The sequence below is a fragment of the Oryctolagus cuniculus genome, chromosome 16, assembly GCF_964237555.1.
Source record: "Oryctolagus cuniculus chromosome 16, mOryCun1.1, whole genome shotgun sequence".
NCBI classification, from domain to species: Eukaryota; Metazoa; Chordata; class Mammalia; order Lagomorpha; family Leporidae; genus Oryctolagus; species Oryctolagus cuniculus.
In genome coordinates this window covers 59,021,758-59,043,523 of record NC_091447.1, presented here as the reverse complement: position 1 = coordinate 59,043,523, position 21,766 = coordinate 59,021,758, and the positions used below count along the sequence as shown (strand labels likewise).

The window sequence follows — 21,766 nt, the reverse complement described above, 5'->3', positions numbered from 1 at the left end:
GGGCAGGGGTGCGGAGAGGGGTGCGGAGCCCCCGCCCACGGCCCCCCGCCCGCAGATGTCGCACACGAAGCCCTACATCAGGAAGAAGGCCGTGCTGATCATGTACAAGGTGTTCCTGAAGCACCCCGAGTCGCTGCGGCCCGCCTTCCCCCGGCTGAAGGAGAAGCTGGAGGACCCCGACCCTGGTGTGTGGCTTTGCCTCGGGCGGGGGGCCAGCGGGAGGGGGCTGGGGCAGCAGCCCCGGGAACCCCCACATCCCCTCCACGCGTGCTGGGGGCTTCCTGGCTCGGCCTGGCCTGGTGAGGACGGGCAGGGCGGGGGGGGGGCCGGCTCAGCCCTGGGTGGCTGTTGGAGGTTTGCAGTGTGCTGGACCTTGGGGGTGGGCTTTGGTGGAGTGCGCCCCCTAGTGGTCGAGACCTGGGCTGGAGGAGAAGGCACGGGACCCCTAGGCCAGTGCCTCCCGTGGGGTCCAGCGGGGAGGCCCTGCTGGCAGGCGTGGGCGGTGTGGAGCAGGCCGCACCTGGCTGTCCCCCCCCCCCCCAGGAGTTGGTCCCCAGGAGGGGTGGAGGCCCCGTGGAGGGGTGGAGGACTGGGAACCGAGGCGACCTGAGCGAGGAAGGCGGGGCTGTAGCCAGCCCGGCCGTCGGGTCACTGAGCGTGCACTTAGCGTGGGCGGTGTGGCCCTAGCACCGCCCGGGCAGGGACCGCGGGGGCCGCGGGCTCCCAGCCAGACACCCTGCAGCACGGGGCAGGAGGCGGAGCCCAGGGGCTTGGGGACGTGCAGAGCATGCGATGGCCGGTGCAGGCCTGCCGTGGGGGAGGGTGCTCGGTGGTGTGGCTGGGTAGTGGTGCTTGGTGGTATGGCTGTGGTACTGGTGCTCGGTGGTGTGGCTGGGTAGTGGTGCTCGGTGGTGTGGCTGGGTAGTGGTGCACGGTGGTGTGGCTGTGGTACTGGTGCTCGGTGGTGTGGCTGGGTAGTGGTGCTCGGTGGTGTGGCTGGGTAGTGGTGCACAGTGGTGTGGCTGTGGTACTGGTGCTCGGTGGTGTGGCTGGGTAGTGGTGCTCGGTGGTGTGGCTGGGTAGTGGTGCTCGGTGTGGCTGTGGTACTGGTGCTCGGTGGTGTGGTTGGGTAGTGGTGCTCGGTGGTGTGGCTGGGTAGTGGTGCTCGGTGGTGTGGCTGGGTACTGGTGCTCGGTGGTGTGGCTGGGTAGTGGTGCTCGGTGGTGTGGCTGGGTACTGGTGCTCGGTGGTGTGGCTGGGTACTGGTGCTCGGTGGTATGGCCGGGGTACTGGTGCTCGGTGGTGTGGCAGGGTAGTGGTGCTCAGTGGTGTGGCTGGGTATGGCCCCCTGTGTCGGAGCGCCTGGGGCTGGCTGCTGTCCCTGGTGGTCCCGGCTCCGCCAGCCCTGTCCTGGGGCCGTGCTGGAGCCTGGGTCAGTGCACGCTGCCGCTTGGCTCCCGGGGAGAGCCCGGGGCCACCTGCCCTCTGGGACGGTGCTGCCCAAGGCCTAGTGCCTTCCGCTGGTGGTGCTGTCCTTTAGGAGAGGGGAGGGGGAGGGGGAGGGGCAGAGCTCTCCCCGCCGTGCCGCCCCCCGACGGCGGCAGCGGCCCAGGCGGAGCCAGGCACGGCCAGGAGCCGGAACTCCTGCGTGGAGCTTCCTGTGTGCAGGGGCCCCGTGGCTGGCGTCTGCTGCCTTCCCGAGTGCTGGCGGGCAGCCGGGTCGGCAGTGCAGCAGCCGGGACTGGGACCGGTGCCCCTGTGGGATGCGGGCACTGCGGGCGGGGGCTCCGCCCACGGCTCCGCCCACGGCCCCGCCCACGGCCCTCGCTGGCGGTCAGCCTGCCCCGCCCACGGCCCCGCCCACGGCCCTCGCTGGCGGTCAGCCTGCCCCGCCCACGGCCCCGCCCACGGCCCTCGCTGGCGGTCAGCCTGCCCCGCCCACAGCCCCCCACTGATGGCCCTCGCTGGCGGTGGCCGTTCCTCTCCCTGCCCCTCGTGCGCCCACCCCGGGGTGGACTTGCACTCGTCTGCCCCGCGCTGCCCCCAGCCCACGCGTCAGTGCTTGGAGCCCCGTCAGACCCCCACCTTCCCGCGCCCGCACGGCGCTGGGCTCGCCCCACTTCCCGTGTTCTCAGCCTGGCCCTGGGCCTCGAGCACCCTTCCTCGCTGGCGGGAGGTGGCCAGGGACCGAGACCAGACCCAGGTCTGCTCCTCGAAGCGTGGGCGCTTCCAGGCCCGCTCAGCAGAGCCAGGAGTGTGTGTGTGTGTGGGGGGCAGTTCCCACCACCTGCACACGCCTGTGCACCCGGGTGTGTCAGGGACCACGTGTGTGTCTACCTGGGTGTGTCAGGGGCCACGTGTGTGTCTACGTGGGTGTGTCGGGGAGCACACGCATGTCTGGGTGTGTCAGGGATCATGCATGTCTGCCCGGGTGTGTCAGGGAGCACACGCATGTCTGCCTGGGTGTGTCGGGGAGCACACGCGTGTCTGCCTGGGTGTGTCGGGGAGCACACGCTTTTCTGGGTGTGTCAGGGATCATGCATGTCTGCCCGGGTGTGTCAGGGAGCACACGCGTGTCTGGGTGTGTCAGGGACCACACGCGTGTCTGCCCGGGTGTGTCAGGGAGCACACGCGTGTCTGGGTGTGTCAGGGCTCACACGCGTGTCTGGGGTCACCAGCTCCCAGGACTCCAGTCCCTGGACGTCTCTCAGGCCCCTCCCTTGCTGCCGAGGCCCCCCCCTTGACGAGGGCGCCCCCTTGTGACCACAGGGGTGCAGTCGGCGGCCGTCAACGTCATCTGCGAGCTGGCCCGGCGCAACCCCAAGAACTACCTGTCCCTGGCCCCGCTGTTCTTCAAGCTGATGACGTCGTCCACCAACAACTGGGTGCTCATCAAGATCATCAAGCTGGCACGTGCCGCGCCGCGTCCGCCCACCCCGCCCCGCCCACCTCACCCCGCCCCGCCCACCTCACCGCGCCCCGCCCACCTCACCGCGCCCCGCCCACCCCCGCCGCGGCCCGCCCACCTCACCGCGCCCCGCCCACCCCCGCCCCGCCCGCCCACCTCACCGCGGCCCGCCCACCCCCGCCGCGGCCCACCCACCGCACCGCGGCCCGCCCACCCCGCCCCGCCCACCTCACCGCGCCCCGCCCACCTCACCACGCCCCGCCCACCCACGCCCCACCCACCTCACCTGGCCCGCCCACCCCAGGCCCGGCCACCCCGCCCCGCCCACCCCCGCCCCGGCCCGCCCACCTCACCGCGGCCCGCCCACCCCCGCCCCACCCACCTCACCGCGGCCCGCCCCCTCACCGCGGCCCCTCTCTCCCCGCAGTTCGGCGCTCTGACGCCGCTGGAGCCGCGGCTGGGCAAGAAGCTGATCGAGCCCCTCACCAACCTCATCCACAGGTGAGCGCCCGCCGGCCGCTGCGCGGGGCAGGTCTCGGGGGCCTCAAGACACCGCGGACGGCGGGGGGCAGCAGGGACCGCCCGAGGGGGACACGCCCTCCCGTCCGCCCAGGGCGCGGCCTCTGCAGCGCCGCGGGGCAGGTGCACAGCCCCCTGCTTCCGGACCCCCAAGCGGCTGTGGGTGGTGGGAGGAGCCAGGAAGGGGCGTCTCCCGCCCCTGCTGCTCTGCGTGGGCTGGGACCCTGGGCCCACCCAGGTCTCCGCCGTCTGCTGGGGTCGTCGAGCAGAGCCCTGCTGTCAGGGGTGGGTGCCTGCGGGCCTGCAGGCTGCGTGGGAACAGAGCCCAGCCCGCGGCCGCCTCCCTCCGCGGCTCCGGTGCTCGGGGCTGAGGTCCCTGCCTGGGAGCATCCGAGGGCGGCGCTTCCTGTGCCTGCCTGCCTGCCCGGGCGCTGTGCTGCTCGCTGTCCGGAGCCCGGCCGGGCAGAGGCTGCCGGGACTGGGGCCAGACTCCGTGCCGGCCCTGGGTGCCCAGGCCTTGCCCTAGAGGAGACCCGCGGGGCGGTCTGGGCGCTGGGTGCCCTCTGTGGTGCCGCACGTCGCGGGGCGGGGCGGGGCTGTGCAGGTGGGGCTGTGTGCTGTTAGAGGTGGGCCGGCTTCCGTCCAGGGACAGCGTGGGGAGCCGCCGTGGGCTGTGGTGACGTTGGGGAGGCGCAGGGCCCTGGACGGGAGCCCAGAGCAGCCACAGGAGGCGGAGGGGCCCGTGTAGGGTGCTCAGCGGGGCGAGGAGTCCTCGGGACCTTGTGATGCAGGGCCCTGGGTGTCCCCCACCTCGGGCAGCCCGGGTCTGGAGGGTCGGACGCCGTGGCCCCCCCCCTCGCGGGCCCTGCTGACCCGGCTGCACTGGCCCCTCCCTCGCGGGCCCTGCCGACCCGGCTGCACTGGCCCCCTCCCTCGCGGGCCCTGCTGACCCGGCTGCACTGGCCCCCGCCTCACGGGCCCTGCTGACCCGGCTGCACTGGCCCCCCCCTCGCGGGCCCTGCTGACCCGGCTGCACTGGCCCCCCCCTCGCGGGCCCTGCTGACCCGGCCACACTGGGCCCCTCCCTCACGGGCCCTGCTGACCCGGCCCGCACGTCTCTCCTCAGCACGTCGGCCATGTCCCTCCTCTATGAATGTGTGAACACCGTGATCGCAGGTGAGCGTGGACGCGGGCTGGGGGTGTGGGTGCACCTGAGTGGCCGATGCCCGCCGGCCTGTCCCCACTGGGCCCCGGGGAGTGAGAGGTCGAGGTCCACCGGGCCCCGGCTCCCGCACGGCCTGAGACGTGTTGCCGTGACACAAGCCCGTGGCGCGTGTGTCCACGCCGAGCGCCCCTGCAGGCAGAGTCCGTGTTCCCGGGGCCCTGCGGGGTGACCGGACGCCCCGTCCTGCTCAGGCGTCGCCCAGGCGGTCGGTGCCAGTCCGAGTGCGGCCAGGCTGCGCGCAGCCTCGGGCGGGGGTGTTTCTGGTGCCTGGGCCGTGAGCAGGCCCGTGTGCTGTGGCTCCCGCCTCGCGCGTGGGGAGGCCGAGGCGGCACTGCTGCTCCGGGTGCGGGGCCGTCTCCTGCCCTGCTCTTTCCTCCTCCCTCCCTCCCTCCCTCCCTCCCTCCCTCCCTCTCCCTTCCTCTCTCTCTCTCTCTCCCCTCTTCTTTCTTGTTTGTTGGTTTCTTTATTTGAAAGACAGAGTTAGAGATCAGCCGTCTGCTGGGTCACTCCCCAAATGGCTGCAGTGCCGTGGCTGGGCCAGGCCAAAGCCAGGAGCCCCTTCGGGGTCCCGCCCGTGGGTGCAGGGCCCGAGCAGTCGGGCCGTCTGCTGCTGGGTCATTCCCGAGAAGCCGGCCTGGGGTCTGCACCTCAGTGGGGCCCGAGGGGTCCGTGCGCAGCCTGGCACTTCCGGAGTAGGCGGAGGCGTGAGGGACGTGGGCCAGGGCGGCCCTGGGCAGGGTCGAGGTGGCCCTGGGGTGGAGGGGCAGGGGGTGGGCCCAGCAGAGCTGTTCTGGGGCCTGGCACGTGGCAGAGCAGCGTGTGGCCTGGCCCGGCCTGTGCAGCCGTGGACAGGGAGCCGAGGCCTCGGGCGGCGCGTGATTCGGCGTGGGGCTCTCGGCTCTGCGCGTGAGGGCTGAGTGCGGTGAGAGATACCGAGGCAGCCGGGTGACCGAGTTGGGGACCCAGGAGCGCCCCAGGCGTGGGAGGACGCGGGGCTCTGCAGGCGGCCGTCTCTGCCACCCGAGTTTGCCAGAGCAGCAGCCGGGGACAGGCAGCGGGGGCCTCGGCGAGACGGGCGGAGGGGCTGCAGCCCTCAGCCCTGTGGCCCGCAGGTGCGCTCCCCGGCGTGGCGCGGGGCCAGCTCGCTGGCTGCCTTCTCCGGGCGCAGCCGTGGGCCTCCTGCGGGCAGCGGCCAGGCGGGCCCGCGGGTGACGGTGGCTGCGTGGGTGTGTTTCAGTGCTCATCTCCCTGTCCTCGGGCATGCCCAACCACAGCGCCAGCATCCAGGTACCCTGGCCGGAGCGGGCGGCGCGGCGCGGGGCTGTGGGAGGGCTGGGCGGGACCAGCCGCGCCCCTCCGCCCCTCCAGCGGGTCCCCACCCGGCCCTGCCCCTGCAGGGTGTGCCCGTCTGTGGGGTGAGCACACGGCCGGGCTGTGGCCAGAGCCCCCGGCCAGCGCTCCTCCTGGGGTCTCTGCTGGCTCCTGGCTCCCCACTGCCCCCCAGGGCACGCTCTGGGCCTGACCCTGGGCCTCCTCGTTGGCCTCTCTGCCTGTGACCCTTGTCCACCCGAGGACCGGCCCTGGGGCTCCCTGACTGGCCCCTGCACAGGGCACTGCCGCCGCACCTGCTTCTGCACGCGGCGTGCTGGGGCTTGGGGCGCCCCAGTCTGCCAGGGCCGCTCCTCGCCCCCGTCCGCTGTGTGGGCTCAGCGCGGGGTCCTGTGCCCTCCCCCGCCCGGCTGCTCTCCCCTCCGTCCTGCGGGCTGGTCCCCGGCACCTGGCTGCAGCAGGCGGGGGGTGACCAGGGCTCCCTCTTTGCAGCTCTGTGTTCAGAAGTTGAGGATATTAATAGAAGACTCTGACCAGAACTGTAAGTCCCCACCTCCAGGCTCTGCGTGCTGCCCCCGGGCCTGCTCCCCTCTCCTGGTCCACACCAGGTTTCCCGCAGTGTGCACGCGGAGGGGGCTTGGGGCCGCAGGTGCTTCTCCTGGCCGGGCACCCTCCCTGGCCCGTCTCCCGCCCCTGTGCGCCGGGTGGCTGGAGGGACGCTGGTGATCGCTGTTGCAGCCTGACCCTGACCCTGGCCCTGGCCCTGGCCCTGACCCTGCAGCAGTGGCCAGGAGGACCTGGGCGAGCAGCAGGGCCCTTCCGGGGCTCTGCCGTGTTGCTTCTGTCCTGCGGCGGGCACCGCACGGAGCCTTGCCCAGCCTCTGCCCTGGCTCCAAGGGCCGTGCGGCTGTACCGGGGGAGCCGTGTCCCCGCGGCACCCAGCCCCTCGGGGCCGGACAGTGGCCCACCGCCCTGGCCCCCGTGCCGCTGTGTCCCCGGCTAGACTGCTTCTCCCCCTCTGCGCAGTGAAGTACCTGGGGCTGCTGGCCATGTCCAAGATCCTGAAGACCCACCCCAAGTCCGTGCAGTCCCACAAAGACCTCGTTCTGCAGTGCCTGGACGACAAGGACGAGTCCATCCGCCTGCGGGCCCTGGACCTGCTCTACGGGATGGTGGCGCCCCCCCCCCCCCCCGCCGGTCCCCGGGCCCTGGCCCCTCCCCGCCTGCTGGTTCCCCCAGGCCCTGGCCCCTCCCCGCCTGCTGGTCCCCGGGCCTTGGCCCCTCCCCGCCTGCCGGTCCCGGGCCCTGGCCCCTCCCCACCTGCTGGTTCCCCAGGCCCCTGGCCCCTCCCCGCCTGCCAGTCCCCTGGCCCCTCCCCCCTCCCCGCCTGCCTGTCCCCTGGGCCCTGGCCCCTCCCCGCCTGCTGGTCCCGGGCCCTGGCCCCTCCCTGCCTGCCGGTCCCCTGGCCCACCCCCCCGCCTGCCGGTCCCCTGGCCCTGGCCCCTCCCCGCCTGCTGGTTCCCCCAGGCCCTGGCCCCTCCCCCGCCTGCCGGTCCCTGGGCCTGGCCCCTCCCCCGCCTGCCTGTCCCCACCTGCTGGTTCCCCCGGGCCCTGGCCCCTCCCCGCCTGCCGGTCCCGGGCCCTGGCCCCTCCCCGCTTGCCTGTCCCTGGGCCCCTCCCCCCTCCCCACCTGCTGGTTTCCCCGGGCCTGGGCCCCTCCCCGCCTGCCGGTCCCGGGCCCTGGCCCCTCCCGCTTGCCTGTCCCTGGGCCCCGGCCCCCCCCCCCCCCCCGCCTGCCGGTCCCCGGGCCCTGGCCCCTCCCCGCCTGCCCCTCCCCGCCTGCCTGTCCCCGGGCCCTGGCCCCTCACCGCCTGCCCTGCAGGTGTCCAAGAAGAACCTGATGGAGATCGTGAAGAAGCTGATGGCGCACGTGGACAAGGCCGAGGGCACCGGCTACCGGGACGAGCTGCTCACCAAGATCATCGACATCTGCAGCCAGGCCAACTACCAGCACATCACCAACTTCGAGTGGTGCGGACCCCCAGCCCATCACCAGCGTGGCGTGGTGCGGATCCCCCCGCGGGCGGGCGGCCTCGGGCTGCGGCCGGCCCTCACGGCCTCCCCCGCAGGTACATCAGCATCCTGGTGGAGCTGACCCGGCTGGGAGGGCACGCGCCACGGCCACCTCATCGCCGCCCAGATGCTGGACGTGGCCATCCGCGTGAAGGCCATCCGCAGGTTTGCCGTGTCGCAGATGTCCGCGCTGCTCGACAGTGCCCACCTGGTGGCCAGCAGCACCCAGCGGAACGGCATCTGCGAGGTGCTCTACGCCGCCGCCTGGATCTGTGGGGAGTTCTCGGAGTGAGTGCGGCCGGCCAGCCTTCCTGTGCCCACGGCCCCGAGCTGCGTGGGCCTGGGATCTGTGTGGGCCTGGGGGTGGGGGGTGCGTGGCCGGCCAGGCCTTCCCGGTGCCCACGGCCCCGAGCTGCGTGGGCCTGGGATCTGTGTGGGCCTGGGGGCGGGGGTGCGCGGCCGGCCAGGCCTTCCTGTGCCAACGGCCCCGAGCTGCCTCTCCTGAGCGTCTGCTGGCTCACGCCAGCGCGCGAGTCCCGGCTGCGCTGCTTCCTTCTTTTTTGTCTGCTGTTGTAACAGACCTTTCCTATAAAGGTTATCTGTTTAGATAACGGAGTGAGAGGTCTTGGTCCGCTGGCTTAGTCCCCACGTGGCTGCGGCGGCCAGGGCTGGGCCAGGCTGACGCCAGAAGCCGGAGCGCCTCCTGGGTCTCCCTCGTGGATGTCGGAGCCCAGGGAGTTGGGCCGTCCTCTCTCCCCGGCACCAGAAGCAGAGCAGCCAGAGGGCGCCAGTGGCGTCGCGGGCGGGGCCTTCAGCCGCGGCCTTCCTGGTTCAGCAGCCGGGGGAGCACGCTTCCCTGGGGGCGCGGGCGGCAGGCCGGGTGTCGCCGTGGCCGGGAGGCTGGGCCTCGGCACCTGGGAGTCACGGATGACGGGCCGCGGGGGCCGTCCCTTCAGCCCGACTCGGCCCCTGGGTCCGCTCCTCACCCTCACCGCTGGGCGCTGCCGGGGCGGGGTCTGTGGCTCACCCGGCCCGCTCCCCCAGGCACCTGCAGGAGCCCCGCCACACCCTGGAGGCCATGCTGCGGCCCAAGGTCACCACGCTGCCGGGCCACATCCAGGCCGTGTACGTGCAGAACGTGCTCAAGCTGTACGCGTGCGTCCTGCAGCAGCAGGAGCGGGCGGGCGAGCCGGAGGCCGCGCTCGAGCTCACCCAGCTGCTGGCGGAGCGGCTGCCCCAGTTCGTGCAGAGCGCCGACCTGGAGGTGCAGGAGCGGGTAAGGCGGGCCGCCCCGGCCCGCCGGCCCCGGCCCCGACCTCCGACCTCCGACCTCTGACCTTGCAGCCCTCCGCCTGCCAGGGCCGCTTGGCCGGGTCGCCGTGGTGCCTTTTCCCAAGCCAGTGGGTGGATCCTTGCTCGTGGCTCAGCCGCGGCTGGGACTGGGTCCATCAGCCCCGAGGCAGCCTGGGCCGGCGGCAGGTGGCCCCGGGGCTCTGCACCTTCCTGGCCACGCGTGGAGGCTCAGAGCAGGGCCTGGGACCTCTGGGTCCAGTGAGCCAGACCGCAGGCCAGCGCGGCGCCTCCCGGTCCCCGTCCCTACCCGGGAGGGCGGGTGGGTGACGCTGACCCCTGGGAGGCGCTGGCACTGGGACGCGGGGCCCCTGTGCCGTGGCAGGGCGGCGGGCTCTCGGGTGCAGACGGAGGTGGGTGACCCTTTGTGGTCAGCCCCACCCTCGTTCCGTCTGAACCTGGGGCTCTCTGCACCCTCTCCGGCAGAGGCTGTGCGGGGCTGGGCCTCTGCGGGTGGGCCGGGCTGCGGCAGGGCGTGGCTCCCGCGGCGATGGGCGTGGTGTCTGACCTGCCCGCCGGCCGGGCTGCGGCAGGGCGTGGCTCCCATGGCGATGGGCGTGGTGTCTGACCTGCCTGCCGGCCGGGCTGCGGCAGGGCGTGGCTCCCAAGGCGATGGGCGTGGTGTCTGACCCGCCGCCGGCCGGGCTGCGGCAGGGCGTGGCTCCCGCGGCGATGGGCGTGGTGTCTGACCCTGCCCGCCGCCCGCAGGCGTCCTGCATCCTGCAGCTGGTCAAGCACGTGCAGAAGCTGCAGGCCAAGGCCGTGCCCGTGGCTGAGGAAGTCAGCGCCCTGTTCGCCGGGGAGCTGAACCCCGTAGCCCCCAAGGCCCAGAAGAAGGTTCCAGTCCCTGAAGGGTGAGCACAGGGAGGTGGGGCGGGGTGCCGCCGCCACGACCGCCTGACCCGGGCCCCGGGTGCCCGTCTGGAAGGGCCGCGGGGACCCCGCTCGGCTGTCGGGTGCAGGCGGCTGGGGCCGCTGTGTGACCCCCGTGTCGGCGCAGCCTAGATCTCGATGCCTGGATCAACGAGCCCCCCTCAGACAGCGAGTCCGAGGACGAGAGGCCCAAGGCCATGTTCCACGAGGAGGAGCAGAGGCAGGCCGGGCCCCGGCAGCCCGAGCTGGACGAGGAGGAGCTGGCCCGGGTGAGCGGGGCAGTGCCGAGGCTCGGGGCTCACTCCCGTGTCCCTCACCTGAGCCGGGCTCCCGGCCACGGGGTGTCCCACCGCGCTCCCCGCATGGTCCGAGTGACCTGCCGCAGGGGACGCCTGGGCGCTGCCAGACGCTGGAGCCTCCGTGGCAGTGCCCGTGCCAGGCCCGCAGGGGGCGCTCCGTTCCCCTCCTTGCCGTCTGTGTCTCCCCTGCGAGGGGGCCTTTCTGTCTGCATTGTGATCACCCCCCCCGGCCCGTCTTCTCTCCTGCGAGCCCCTCTTTCTGTCCTGAACCCCCGGAGGGGCCGAGGGCCACGCCTGCAGGAGCCCCGGGGGCCACAGTCCTGCCGTGCAGCAGGCCAGGCGGCTCCAGGCCGTCCCGAGACGAGGCGGCCGTCCTGCCTGCTGGGCTGTGCCACCACGCACGCGTCCAGCCCCCCGGCCCGCTGCCCTGGGAGTGAACCACAGCAAAACCCGGGGCTGGGGTGGAGGCGCCCCTCCCGCGTGTTCCCGCAGCCCTGCTCACGCCTCCTGTCCCTGCAGCGGCGGGAGGCCAGGAGGCAGGAGCAGGCCAGCAACCCGTTCTACATCAAGAGCTCCCCATCCCCCCAGAAGGTGAGCCTGGCCGCCAGTCAGCTCTGCCGAAGGACAGCGGACAGGGCTGGGTCAGGAGGGCTGTGTGGTGCTCACACTGGGCCGTGGGCTGGGTCAGGAGGGCTGTGTGGCGTTCACACTGGGCCGTGGGCTGGGTCAGGAGGGCTGTGTGGTGCTCACACGGGGCCGTGGGCTGGGTCAGGAGGGCTGTGTGGTGCTCACACTGGGCCGTGGGGCTGGGTCAGGAGGGCTGTGTGGTGCTCACACTGGGCCGTGGGCTGGGTCAGGAGGGCTGTGTGGTGCTCACACTGGGCCGTGGGCTGTCAGGAGGGCTGTGTGGCGTTCACACTGGGCCGTGGGCTGGGTCAGGAGGGCTGTGTGGTGTTCACACTGGGGTGGTGGGGCCCTGCGGCTCTGCCGGGACTCGGGTGCAGGCAGCGAGTGGGAAGTGGCGGCCGTGCCTCTTGGCGGGAGGAGTCGTGCTGGACGGGGCACAGCCACCCTGGAGCGTTCTGGGTGGGCAGCCGCACACCGTGCCCGCCCCAGCATCCCTCAGGGCTTTCGGCTCCAGGCAGGTTCTGGGAGAGGAACCGTGCTGTGGTGTGGGCACTCCACAGTTGTTTCCAGTTGTTGTTTGAAAGATTTATTTATCTGAAAGGCAGAGAGAGGGAGGGAGAGGTCTTCCACCCGCCGGGTCACTCCCCAGATGGCCGCAACGGCCAGCGCTGCGCTGACCAGGAGCCAGGAGCTCCATCCGGGTCTCCCACGCTGGGGCAGGACCTGGGCCATCTCTGCTCTCCCCAGGCCACAGCAGGGAGCTGGATGGGACGTGGAGCAGCCGGGACTCGGACCGGCGCCCGTGTGGGATGTGGGCCTGCAGGCGGCGGCTTTACCCGCTGCGCGCGGCGCCGGCCCCGGTGGTTTGTCATTTTCAAGTCGGCGGTGGACGAGGGGATTCCCCGGCCTCAGGACCCCGCCGTGCCGGGGCTGCTCCTGGCCCGGGGTCTCGGGACGCGCCCTCTGCTGGGGCTGGGGCCTGCGGGGCGCGTGATGCGGCCTCTGCACAGAGCCGCCCGGCGCGGCCGTGCGGGTCCCTGACGCCTCGGCGTGGCCTTCGCAGCGCTACCAGGACGCCCCGGGCGTGGAGCACATCCCCGGTGGTGCAGATTGACCTCTCGGTCCCGCTCAAAGTGCCAGGCAAGAGCCCGCTGACCCCCCGCGGCCCGGGGCAGGGGGCGGGGGCTGCTCCCCGGGCTGGGCTGAGCGCCCTGCCCCCGCAGGCCTGCCCCTGTCGGACCAGTACGTGAGGCTGGAGGAGCGGCGGCACCGGCAGAAGCTGGAGAAAGACAAGAGGAAGAAGAGGAAGAAGAAGGAGGAGAAGCGGGGCCGGCGCCGGCACGGCTCCCTGCCCACCGAGAGCGATGAAGACATCGCGCCTGCCCAGCAGGTGGACATCGTCACCGAGGAGATGCCCGAGGTCCGCCTGCTGCCCCCGCCAGTCTCTGCCGCACCCGGCCCGCCCTGCCTGTCCCCCGCCCGCCCCGCCTGTCCCCGCAGCGCCCGCCTGTCCCTGCCCGTCCACGCCCGCCCCCGTCGGGCCCGCCCTGCCTGCCCCCGCCCCCGCCCCTCCCGTCCCCGCCGTGCCCGGGGCTGTGGCCCCAGCAGCCTCCTGCCGGGCTGTGTCCGGGGCCCTGGGCAGCCCCACGCGCCAGGCCCCGGTTGCCGAGGCAGCTGCGGTGGACGGCAGGGAGGGGACCGTGGCCCACGCTGGCCCCCGGTGACGCGGGGAACTCCTCTGTGCCCACAGAACGCCCTGCCCAGTGTGACGAGGACGACAAAGACCCCAACGACCCCACAGGGCCCTGGACATTGACCTGGACAGGTAAGGGGGCGGCCCCGGGCGTGGGGCGTCGCCTCGGCTGGGGCTCCCCGCAGGAGGTGCAGGCCTGGGCTCAGCCCCCGGCCCCGCGGCCCTGCTCTGCCCCCAGGCCCTTGGCCGATAGCGAGAAGCTGCCTGCCCTGAAGCGCAGGGACGCGGAGGCCACGAAGTCCCCCGAGAGAGAGGTCCCCCGCGGTGGGGAGGAAGAGCAAGAAGCCCCAGAAGAAGGAGAAGGCGCACAAGGAGCGGGGCAGGGGCAGAGAGAGGAGGGGGCAGGGGGGCGAGAAGGTGAGGGGGCAGGGGAGAGGAGGGGCGGGGGCGAGAAGGTGAGGGGGAGAGAGAGAGGGGCGGGGGGCAAGAAGGTGAGGGGAGGGGAGAGGGAGGGGCGGGGGCGAGAAGGTGAGGGGGCGGGGGAGGAGGGGCAGGGGAGAGGAGGGGCGGGGGCGAGAAGGTGAGGGGGCAGGGGAGAGGAGGGGCGGGGGCGAGAAGGTGAGGGGGGAGAGAGGAGGGGGCAGGGGACGAGAAGGTGAGGGGGCAGGGGGAGAGGAGGGGCGGGGGCGAGAAGGTGAGGGGGCGGGGGAGGAGGGGGCAGGGGACGAGAAGGTGAGGGGGCAGGGAGAGGAAGGGGCAGGGGGGCGCAAAGGTGGGGGGGGAGAGAGGAGGGGGCAGGGGGGAGAGGAGGGGGCGGGGGGTGAGAAGTGAGGGGGGCAGGGGAGAGGAGGGGCAGGGGGTGAGAAGGGAGGGCGGGCAGGCCTGGTGGGAGGGGGCGCTGGGCTAGTGGCTCCCTGTGGGGCCGCAGGCGTGTCCCCTGCGCTGCCTGTCGCACATGGTGACCACGTGGTGACCACGGGGTGTCTGTGGACCTTCCGTGGCCAGCAGTAGCCAGGGCTGGAGATGGGGTGGGGGGCGGGGCGGCAGCCCAGGACACCCGTGTCCCTGGTGCTCAACTGGGGCGCCGCCCCTGCTGGCCCGCGTCCCCTGCCCCTCCCCGCAGGGCTGTCCCGCCTCCGCTGACAGCCCGCGGTCCTCTCAGGGTGACGACTTGGACTTCTGGCTGTCCGCCGCCCCGTCCACGGTAAGAGCCTCGGCTCGCGGAGGGCGCCCGGCACAGCCATCCGGGGCCCTGGGCCGGCTCTCCCCGCGGCTGGCCTCTGCCACTCCCCAGGCGGCCCCGTTGCCCTGTGGGACCCCGCAGGGTGAGGCCAAGGCGGGAGGGCAGCCCGTGGACCCCACACGGGGCCGGCCGGGCTGGGGTGCAGAGCCCCGGCCTCCGCAGGGGTGGCCCCGGGGTCCCGCCCTGAGCCCCCGATGGTGCCCGCAGGCTGAGCCCGGGGTGAGCGCCGTCACTGCTCCCAAGGACGGCAGCGAGGAGCCCAAGAGAGAGGAGGCGGCAGACGAGGCGGCGGCACAGGACCAGGGCAAGGTGAGGGCGGGGCGGGCCTGGGGATCTGCAGGCTGCGGAAGCTGGTGTGTGTGGGGACAGAACTGCCGGCGCGGGCTCGCTGGTTCTCGCCCCACTTGCCACAGCAGGCAGGGCTGGGCCCGGCTGAAGCCGAGAGCCAGGAGCTCCATCCGGGCCTCTCAGCAGGGACGCAGACACGGGGCCGTGACTGCCCCTGGGCGTGTTAGCAGGAAGTGCACTGGACCCAGGCCCCCAGATACGGCAGGCTGACTGCTGCCCCCGGGGACCAAGGAGGCCCCCCCCCCCACACCCCGTCCTTGGGTGCGCGTCCTCTGCTCTCTGTGTCACAAGCTCTGAGGCCAGGGGCGTCTGATTCCAGAACGTTCCATCACCTGCCCCGTCTGCCGCCCCGGCCCGGGTGACCACGACGGTCCGCTTCCTGTCTGTGGAGTCCGCACCACGTGGCTTTGGTGGCCGGCGGCGTCTGCCTGAGCCTCACTGGGCCCTGGCTGCGTGGGCTCCACTCTGCACGCGGCTTGGGGCCTGTGGGCGCCCCTCTCGTCCGATTGACCCTGGGACTGGTGCTGCTGCCGGCCTGAGGCCCCACCCGGCGCTGCCTGTGGGCCGGAGCCGACCAGATCCCCTCCTGTCCCAGAAGTCGTCCACGCACAAGAAGAAGAAACACAAGAAGGAGAAGGAGGAGAGATCCAAGGACAAGAAACCCAAGAAGAAGAGGCCGGAGCCGGCGCCGGAGCCGGCGCCGCAGCCCGTGGAGAACGGCTCCCTGGAGGAGGAGCCCCTGCCGGTGAGGCCGCCCCCCCCGGCAGCAGGGGGTGCAGCTGGCGTGGTCCTGTTCCCGGAGGCTGCGTCTCGGGTCAGAGCCTGCCCCCCCCCCGGCAGGGCCGCCCAGGGCCTGCCACCCACCCCTCAAGTGTGTCTCCCCCCGCAGCCCATGTCCAGCTACTGTCTCCTGGCTGAAAACGCGTACGTTAAAATGGTGAGTGGGCGGGCCGGGCCCCGGGCGGGCCGGCAGCAGCCCGTTCCCAGGGCTGTGTCCCGCGGCGGCCAGGGCGGCCACAGGGCCAGCACGGCGCCGTCCCTGCAGGGGGCCCCCGTGGGCGGAGGGCACGTCACGGAGCTCGGGTGGGCCCCTGAGCTCCCGCCACCTGCCGACCCTGGCCTTGGCCGCACAGACGTACGACGTCCAGGGCAGCCTGCAGGACAGCCAGGTGACCGTGTCCATCATCCTGGAGAACCACGGCCGCAGCCTGCTGAAGGGCATGGAGCTCAGCGTGCTGGACTCGCTCAACGCCCGCATGGCCCGGCCCGAGGGCTGCTCCGTGCACGCCGGCGTGCCCGTGCCTTTCCAGCTGCCCCCAGGTCAGCCGCGGGCCAGGCGGCGGCTCCGCCCGCGTCCCTGGGCCTGGGCGAGCCGGCCCTAGTCTCAGGTCTTGCTTCCCGCACCCGCCAGGGGTCTCCAACGAAGCCCGCTTCGTGTTCAGCGTCCAGAGCGTCGTCATGGCCCAGAAGCTCAAGGGCACCCTGTCGTTCATCGCGAAGGTACCGCCCGCGCCGGCCTCGGAGGGGGGCTGCAGGTGGGCGCCGGCCCTCAGCCGCCCCCTGCGCTGCCGCAGGACGAGGAGGGGGGCTGCAGGTGGGCGCCGGCCCTCAGCCCCCCCCGCTCTGCCGCAGGACGAGGAGGGGGCCACCCACGAGAAGCTGGACTTCAAGCTGCTGTTCCGGTGCAGCTCGTACCTGGTCACCACGCCGTGCTACAGGTGCGGCCCGGCTGCCGCCTGCCCCGGGCGTGGGCAGAGGCCGGACTCGCCGCGGGCGTGGCCCCACAGCAGCCACCCCGTCTCCGTTCCGGGCACCGCTGCTGTGGGGCCGTCCCTGGGCTGTGGCGGCGCGGTCCCAGCTGTCCCACAGCCGTCCCGATGGGCGTGCTGGTCTCAGCAGCCTTCACCCCTGCAGGCGGCTCCCCGGAGGCAGGGGGGGGGATGGGCGTCAGACTCCCACGGGGCGCTGGGCGTTAGGCCTTCCGCGTGAGGGGCCCAGTCAGCGTCTCCCAGCCCCACCCAGGAGGGCCCCCTGCACCCCGGCGGGGTGTCCCAGCCGCCTCGAGGCTGCAGTCCGGCGCCTGTGCCCACCTCCGGCCCTGCCTGTCCTTGTCCTCCCAGCGACGCCTTCGCCAAGTTGCTGGAGTCTGGGGACCTGAGTGTGAGCTCCATCAAGGTGGACGGCATCAGCATGTCCTTCCAGAACCTGCTGGCAAAGATCTGCTTTCACCACCATTTCTCGGGTAGGGGTGAACGCCGCCCCAGGGCGGGCCTCACGCCCCCGCAGCCCCCGGCCGGCCGGCCACGCACTCGGGCCCCCGCGTCCACTCGAGCCTCTGCCCTGCCCCAGCGCCTCCTGTTCCTGCTGGGCCCTCGGAGCCGTGCTGAGGGCGGCCCCCGAGGAGGGGCCCTGCGTGGGGGACACTGCCCTGGGAGGCCCCGAGGAGGGCCCTGCGTGGGTGCTGCCCTGGGAGGCCCCGAGGAGGGGCCCTGCGTGGGTGCTGCCCTGGGAGGCCCCGGGGACACGCTCTGCGTGGGTGCTGCCCTGGGAGGCCCCGGGGGACACGTTCTGCGTGGGAGACACTGCCCTGGGAGGCCCCCGAGGAGGGCCCTGCGTGGGTGCTGCCCTGGGAGGCCCCGGGGGACACGTTCTGCGTGGGAGACACTGCCCTGGGAGGCCCCCGAGGAGGGCCCTGCGTGGGTGCTGCCCTGGGAGGCCCCGGGGGCACCCTCTGCGTGGGAGACACTGCCCTGGGAGGCCCCGGGGGGCACCCTCTGCGTGGGAGACACTGCCCTGGGAGGCCCCGGGGGGGCACACTCTGCACGGGAGACACTGCCCTGGGAGGCCCCGGGGGACACGTTCTGCGTGGGAGACACTGCCCTGGGAGGCCCTGGGGGACACGCTCTGCGTGGGGGACACTGCCGGGGGACACGCCCTGCCCAGCAGGTGCCGCCGTGGGAGCGCGTGGCTCAGGCGCCCGCTCTGTTGCAGTGGTGGAGAGGGTGGACTCCTGTGCCTCCATGTACAGCCGCTCCATCCAGGGCCACCACGTCTGCCTGCTGGTGAAGAAGGTGAGCCTGGAGCTGTCACTGTGTGGACGGCAGTGTGGCGGGCGGGGAGAGGCCCCTGTGCGAGTGCCCGCAGCGGCCCGGCCTGGCCACCTGAGGCCCAGAGCTGGGACTGCAGCCCCCCCCCCCCATGCACGAGGAGGGGGCCGGATTGGAAGCGCAGCCAGGACTGAGCCAGCACTGAGTGGGTGTGGCGGGCCGGGCGCAGTCCCCCCCCCCCCCCCCCGCCGTCAGCCGTGGCCCTGCGGTGGGCCCGTGAGCTGTCTCGGCAGCGGCTGTGTCCTCCCTCAGGTGCCGAGGGGACTCGGCCTCCGCGTCTCCCCGTCTCTCCCCGTCTCTCCCCGTCTGTGTCCCCCTGTCTCCCCGTCCATCTGTGTCTCCCTGTGTCCCCCTGTCTCCCCCCATCTCCCCCCGTCCGTCCGTGTCTCCCCGTCTGTGTCTCCCCGTGTCTCCCTGTCTCTCCCCGTCTCCCCCCTATCTCCCCCCGTCTCCCCTGTCTCCCCGTGTCCCCTGTCTCCCCGTGTCTCCCCGTCTCCCCCTGTCTCCCCGTGTCTCCCCGTCTCCCCCTGTCTCCCCGTGTCTCCCCGTCTCCGCGGTGCGGGCAGGGCGTCGCCAGCCTCTTCCTGGAGGTGCCTCAGGCAGCCCTGCCTGGGAGCTGGCGAGGTTGGCCAGCCTGCCTCCGGCCGCCATCGGACCCTGGGGCTGGCTCAGGCTGCAGCTCCCAGCTGCCTCTGAGGGCTGTGGCCGCCTGTCCTGCCCTGGAGGGCCGTTCGTGTGCCCTGCTGTGTGGGGTCAGAGCCAGCCCTGCCGGGGCGCCTCTCCCAGACTCCTGGGCTCCTCACGGCCTCCAGAGGCGGGAGGGCGGCAGGAGGGACAGTGACCTTAGTGCCCTTGGTGCCCTTGGTGCCCGTGCAGCGCCCTACCAGGGGGGCTTCGTCCCAGCCCTGTCGCGGCCACACCCCTGCCGCCCTGGTGGTCTCCGTTCTTATTCACGACGGGCTCGCTCCCAGTCCCACAGCGCCCGGGCCTGGCGCAGCCTTGCTGCAGAGCGGCAGGGCCCCGGCGCCCACGCCGTCCCCGCCGTCCCCCAGGCCCTCGCCAGCGGGCAGCGGAGCGGAGAGCGGCAGACTCGGCCAGGAGCTCGGGGACCGCGGCCGCGCTCGGTCCCAGAGCGCTGAAAACCGGTCAGCGGTGGGCTTTGGGCTTGTCCTTCCCAAGGACTGACTGGTGTCGAGTCAGGCGCCCACCCCGGTCCCCGCCCAGCCGGCACTGGGCGGGCTGAAGCGGGGCTTGTCCGGCCCCAGGTGGCGGCGGGGCCCACACACTGGCCGGCGCTGACAGCCCGCCCTCCCTCCCTCCCTCCCAGGGCGAGCGCTCCGTGTCCGTGGACGGGAAGTGCAGCGACGCGGCCATGCTGGGCAGCCTGCTGGACGAGCTCAAGGGGACGCTGGCCCAGTGCTGAGCCGCCGGCACATTGAACCGCACCGCTGTCCACTGTGCAGACGTCCGGGCCTGTGGCGTGGGTTTATTCGTCCTCTGACTCTGTCCGCCCTCACCCAGTCCCAGACCAGCAGGCGGCGGCCCCGGCGCGGGGGCTGCCCTCGGCCGCGGGGACCCCCGGGCCAGGGCCTGGCGGGCAGCAGGGCGGGTGCTGGGCGGGCGGGCGTGGCGCCCACCCGCTGCCCTGGGGGCCGTCGGCTGCTCGCGCCCCAGACACCCCACGAGTGGCGGGGCGGCGGGGGAGGCACAGGGAGGCCAGCTGCCCCCGGGACCCGCGGTGGGAACGGTTGTGGCCGCCGGGCCAGGGGATGGGACCTTTGGCGCCACCGCCTTGTTCAGGGGGAGTCTGTCCAGCTGGGCTCGCTCGGGGGTGACGGGCGTCACTGTCTGTCCCTGCGTCGCACCACAGCTGGGAGGCCCCCGTGGGCGCCCCGACGGTGCAGGGCCAGCACCCTGGGTGCGCTCGCTGCCCGCGCCGCCGCGGTGGTGCCCCGGGGCTGGCCATCCCCGGGCACGGCGGGGGGACCGGGCCTCCTCGCGGACGGCCTCGTGACGCTGCACCCCCCTCGATGTCACTTTAGCATGTAGAGTAACTCGCACAGCCGGCGCCTGACCCCAGACGCCCGAGGCCACGGGCCCGCCCGCCGCTGTCGCGCCCTGTGTCAGATGATCAATAAAGTTGCAAATGGAGCCTGGCGTGCCGCCTGCTAGTGCCGGGACCCCGCCCCGCCCCCACGGTCCCCACAGGGCCCGTCACCCCCACCTTCCCAGGGGCTGTGGGACAGCCAGGAGAGCCGCGGGAGCCACCCACCCTGCCGGCTGGCTTCCGCCTACACGGGGTGGGGGTGGTCAGCTTGCCGTGACCCCAGCCAGCACGCGCCTGGTGTGACCACGCCCGCCATCCCGGGGGGGGGGGGGTCCCAGAGCAGCACCTGAGACGCGGCAGGAGCCGCGTGGAGCTGGGCGGCCGGCGGGCCCAGCAGCCGTGGGCAGGGCCGGCTCCCAGCCCGATGCGGTGCCACGCGTGGCTCTGACGTCGCTCGGAGCTCGCGGAGGTTCCCCCACGTGTCCCACGTCACGGCTCGGCCCTCCCCGGGCCCCACCCCCAGGAAGCAGCGCCCGCCACACCGCGGGCACCGCCCACCAGGCCCAGGCTCGGGGACGGCACCCCCCCCCCCCCCCCCCGCCTGGTGCTCACGTGGGCTCTGCTGGGGCCGTGGGGACCCGGGGCCTGCAGGTGTGGCTCCGGACCTGCCTGGGGCCCGCCTCCCCCGCGCCCCTGCGGGACAAGAACCGCTCCCAGATGAGAAACAGGGCTTTAATGTTCCCAGGCAGCTCTGGGGGCCCGCCCAGGAGCCCCCGCTATGTACAGACCCACCCCTCGCCCAGGCCGGCACAGGCTGGGCTGCGCAGGGGCCGGGCGGGTCCGCGGGGCCCGGCCGTCAGTGCTGGGTCAGGCACTTGGAGGCGTTCTCCAGGGTCAGGTTGGCCAGCTGCTGGGGCTCCAGGCACGGGAGGCTCGGTGACACCAGGCTGCGGGGGCCAGGCGCCCTCAGCCCAGCCTGAGGACCACCCGGCTGGGCCCGCCCCACCCCGGCTGTGCAGCCTCCCCCCCACCCCCCGGCACTCACAAGGCTGGGGTGGTTCTGGGGGTCCCGGGCCAGCAGGAGTTGGTGGTGCATGGGCGGTGGATGAGGAAGTGGCGTCTGGTGCGTCCCAGGTGCAGACCTGCCTTCCCGGCCCGATGCCCCAGACCGCGGCCACCCCACCCGTCCCCAAGGACCCCGCCCTGCACGCACCCACTGCCCGCCCGGGCCCCGCCTTCCCTGCCCCTCCCCCCCGCCTCCAACCCAGGCCCCGCCTTCCCTGCCCCTCCCCCCCGCCTCCAACCCAGGCCCCGCCTTCCCTGCCCCTCCCCCCCGCCTCCAACCCAGGCCCCGCCTTCCCTGCCAGACACCATCCTCGGGGATGGGGGACGCCCCCCACCGCTCTGCCGCGCCAGCCCAGGCCCCGCCTTCCCTCCCCCCCCCCCCGGCCTCCAACCCAGGCCCCGCCTTCCCTGCCCCCCCTCCAAACCAGGCCCCGCCTTCCCTGCCAGACACCGTCGTCGGGGGACGCACCCCCACCCGGCCCACCAGTCCAGGCCACGCCTTCCCGGCCCCCCCCCCGGCCGCGCCAGCCCGGCCCCCCCCACCGTACCTCGTGTTTATATCCTGGCTGAAAGAGCACGGGGCCCAGGTCAGACCGCAGGCTCGGGCCGAGGCTGTCCCTCCGTGGCCCTTGGGCCTGGCCGCTGGGGCTCTGCCCACACCGCAGGGCCCCTCCAGCCAGGCCCTCCTGCCCCCACGGTGCCCGGGGGCCTGGAACTCACCGCCGTGGGCCGGGGAGGGGGACTTACTTGTGCCAGCTACTTCTACAACAGCAGGTGTGGGGTCAGGGCGGCCGAGTGGCCCGGCCGCTGCCCCCTCCCCGAGTCCGCCCCAGAGCCCCGACTCACATGTAGGCAAGGAGGCCCTTCACCGCCGTCTCCCACTGCGCCGAGGACCTGAGGGGACAGCGGGCTGGGAGGGAGGCGGCCTGGCCCCGAGGCCCCCGCGCGCGCCCCGCCGCGTGGGCGGACCCCAGCCCTACTCGCAGTTGTAGCCGAAGCAGACGACGTGCGAGTCGGTGCAGTTGGCGCAGGAGAGCGTCTCGTACTGGAAGATGCCTGC

General features: G+C 73.5%; 2 protein-coding genes across 5 annotated transcripts in view; one reads left to right on the top strand and one right to left on the bottom strand.

Annotated features, from left to right (window-relative positions):
- The window catches only part of AP3D1 (adaptor related protein complex 3 subunit delta 1), a 32,598-nt gene extending 12,853 nt beyond the window's left edge, over window positions 1-19,745 (top strand). Inside the window, 32 exon segments of the mRNA XM_070058547.1 lie at window positions 56-185; window positions 2,770-2,909; window positions 3,336-3,409; window positions 4,554-4,603; window positions 5,890-5,939; window positions 6,474-6,522; window positions 7,008-7,153; window positions 7,864-8,012; window positions 8,111-8,144; window positions 8,146-8,342; window positions 9,099-9,330; window positions 10,113-10,258; window positions 10,405-10,546; window positions 11,096-11,167; window positions 12,267-12,299; window positions 12,301-12,343; window positions 12,427-12,623; window positions 12,954-12,968; window positions 12,971-12,998; window positions 13,001-13,028; window positions 13,135-13,213; window positions 13,215-13,313; window positions 14,059-14,100; window positions 14,347-14,448; window positions 14,807-15,232; window positions 15,377-15,424; window positions 15,621-15,807; window positions 15,899-15,987; window positions 16,120-16,205; window positions 16,608-16,729; window positions 17,479-17,558; window positions 18,922-19,745. Coding sequence (XP_069914648.1) covers window positions 56-185; window positions 2,770-2,909; window positions 3,336-3,409; window positions 4,554-4,603; window positions 5,890-5,939; window positions 6,474-6,522; window positions 7,008-7,153; window positions 7,864-8,012; window positions 8,111-8,144; window positions 8,146-8,342; window positions 9,099-9,330; window positions 10,113-10,258; window positions 10,405-10,546; window positions 11,096-11,167; window positions 12,267-12,299; window positions 12,301-12,343; window positions 12,427-12,623; window positions 12,954-12,968; window positions 12,971-12,998; window positions 13,001-13,028; window positions 13,135-13,213; window positions 13,215-13,313; window positions 14,059-14,100; window positions 14,347-14,448; window positions 14,807-15,232; window positions 15,377-15,424; window positions 15,621-15,807; window positions 15,899-15,987; window positions 16,120-16,205; window positions 16,608-16,729; window positions 17,479-17,558; window positions 18,922-19,017 — 3,411 coding nt within the window. The 3' untranslated portion in view covers window positions 19,018-19,745.
- A 614-nt stretch (window positions 19,746-20,359) lies between these two features.
- Window positions 20,360-21,766, bottom strand: part of IZUMO4 (IZUMO family member 4) — a 2,194-nt gene continuing 787 nt past the window's right edge. Inside the window, exons 5-10 of one of the 4 annotated variants that reach the window (XM_070058542.1) lie at window positions 21,687-21,762; window positions 21,553-21,600; window positions 21,454-21,468; window positions 21,255-21,272; window positions 20,687-20,761; window positions 20,360-20,588 (exon numbers count right to left, since the gene is read on the bottom strand). In XM_070058542.1, the coding sequence (XP_069914643.1) occupies window positions 20,498-20,588; window positions 20,687-20,761; window positions 21,255-21,272; window positions 21,454-21,468; window positions 21,553-21,600; window positions 21,687-21,762 (323 nt within the window). In that variant the 3' untranslated portion in view covers window positions 20,360-20,497. The remainder of the gene's footprint in view (window positions 20,589-20,686; window positions 20,762-21,254; window positions 21,273-21,453; window positions 21,469-21,552; window positions 21,601-21,686; window positions 21,763-21,766) is intronic. The other 3 variants (XM_070058544.1, XM_070058543.1, XM_070058545.1) reach the window with 3 other exon arrangements.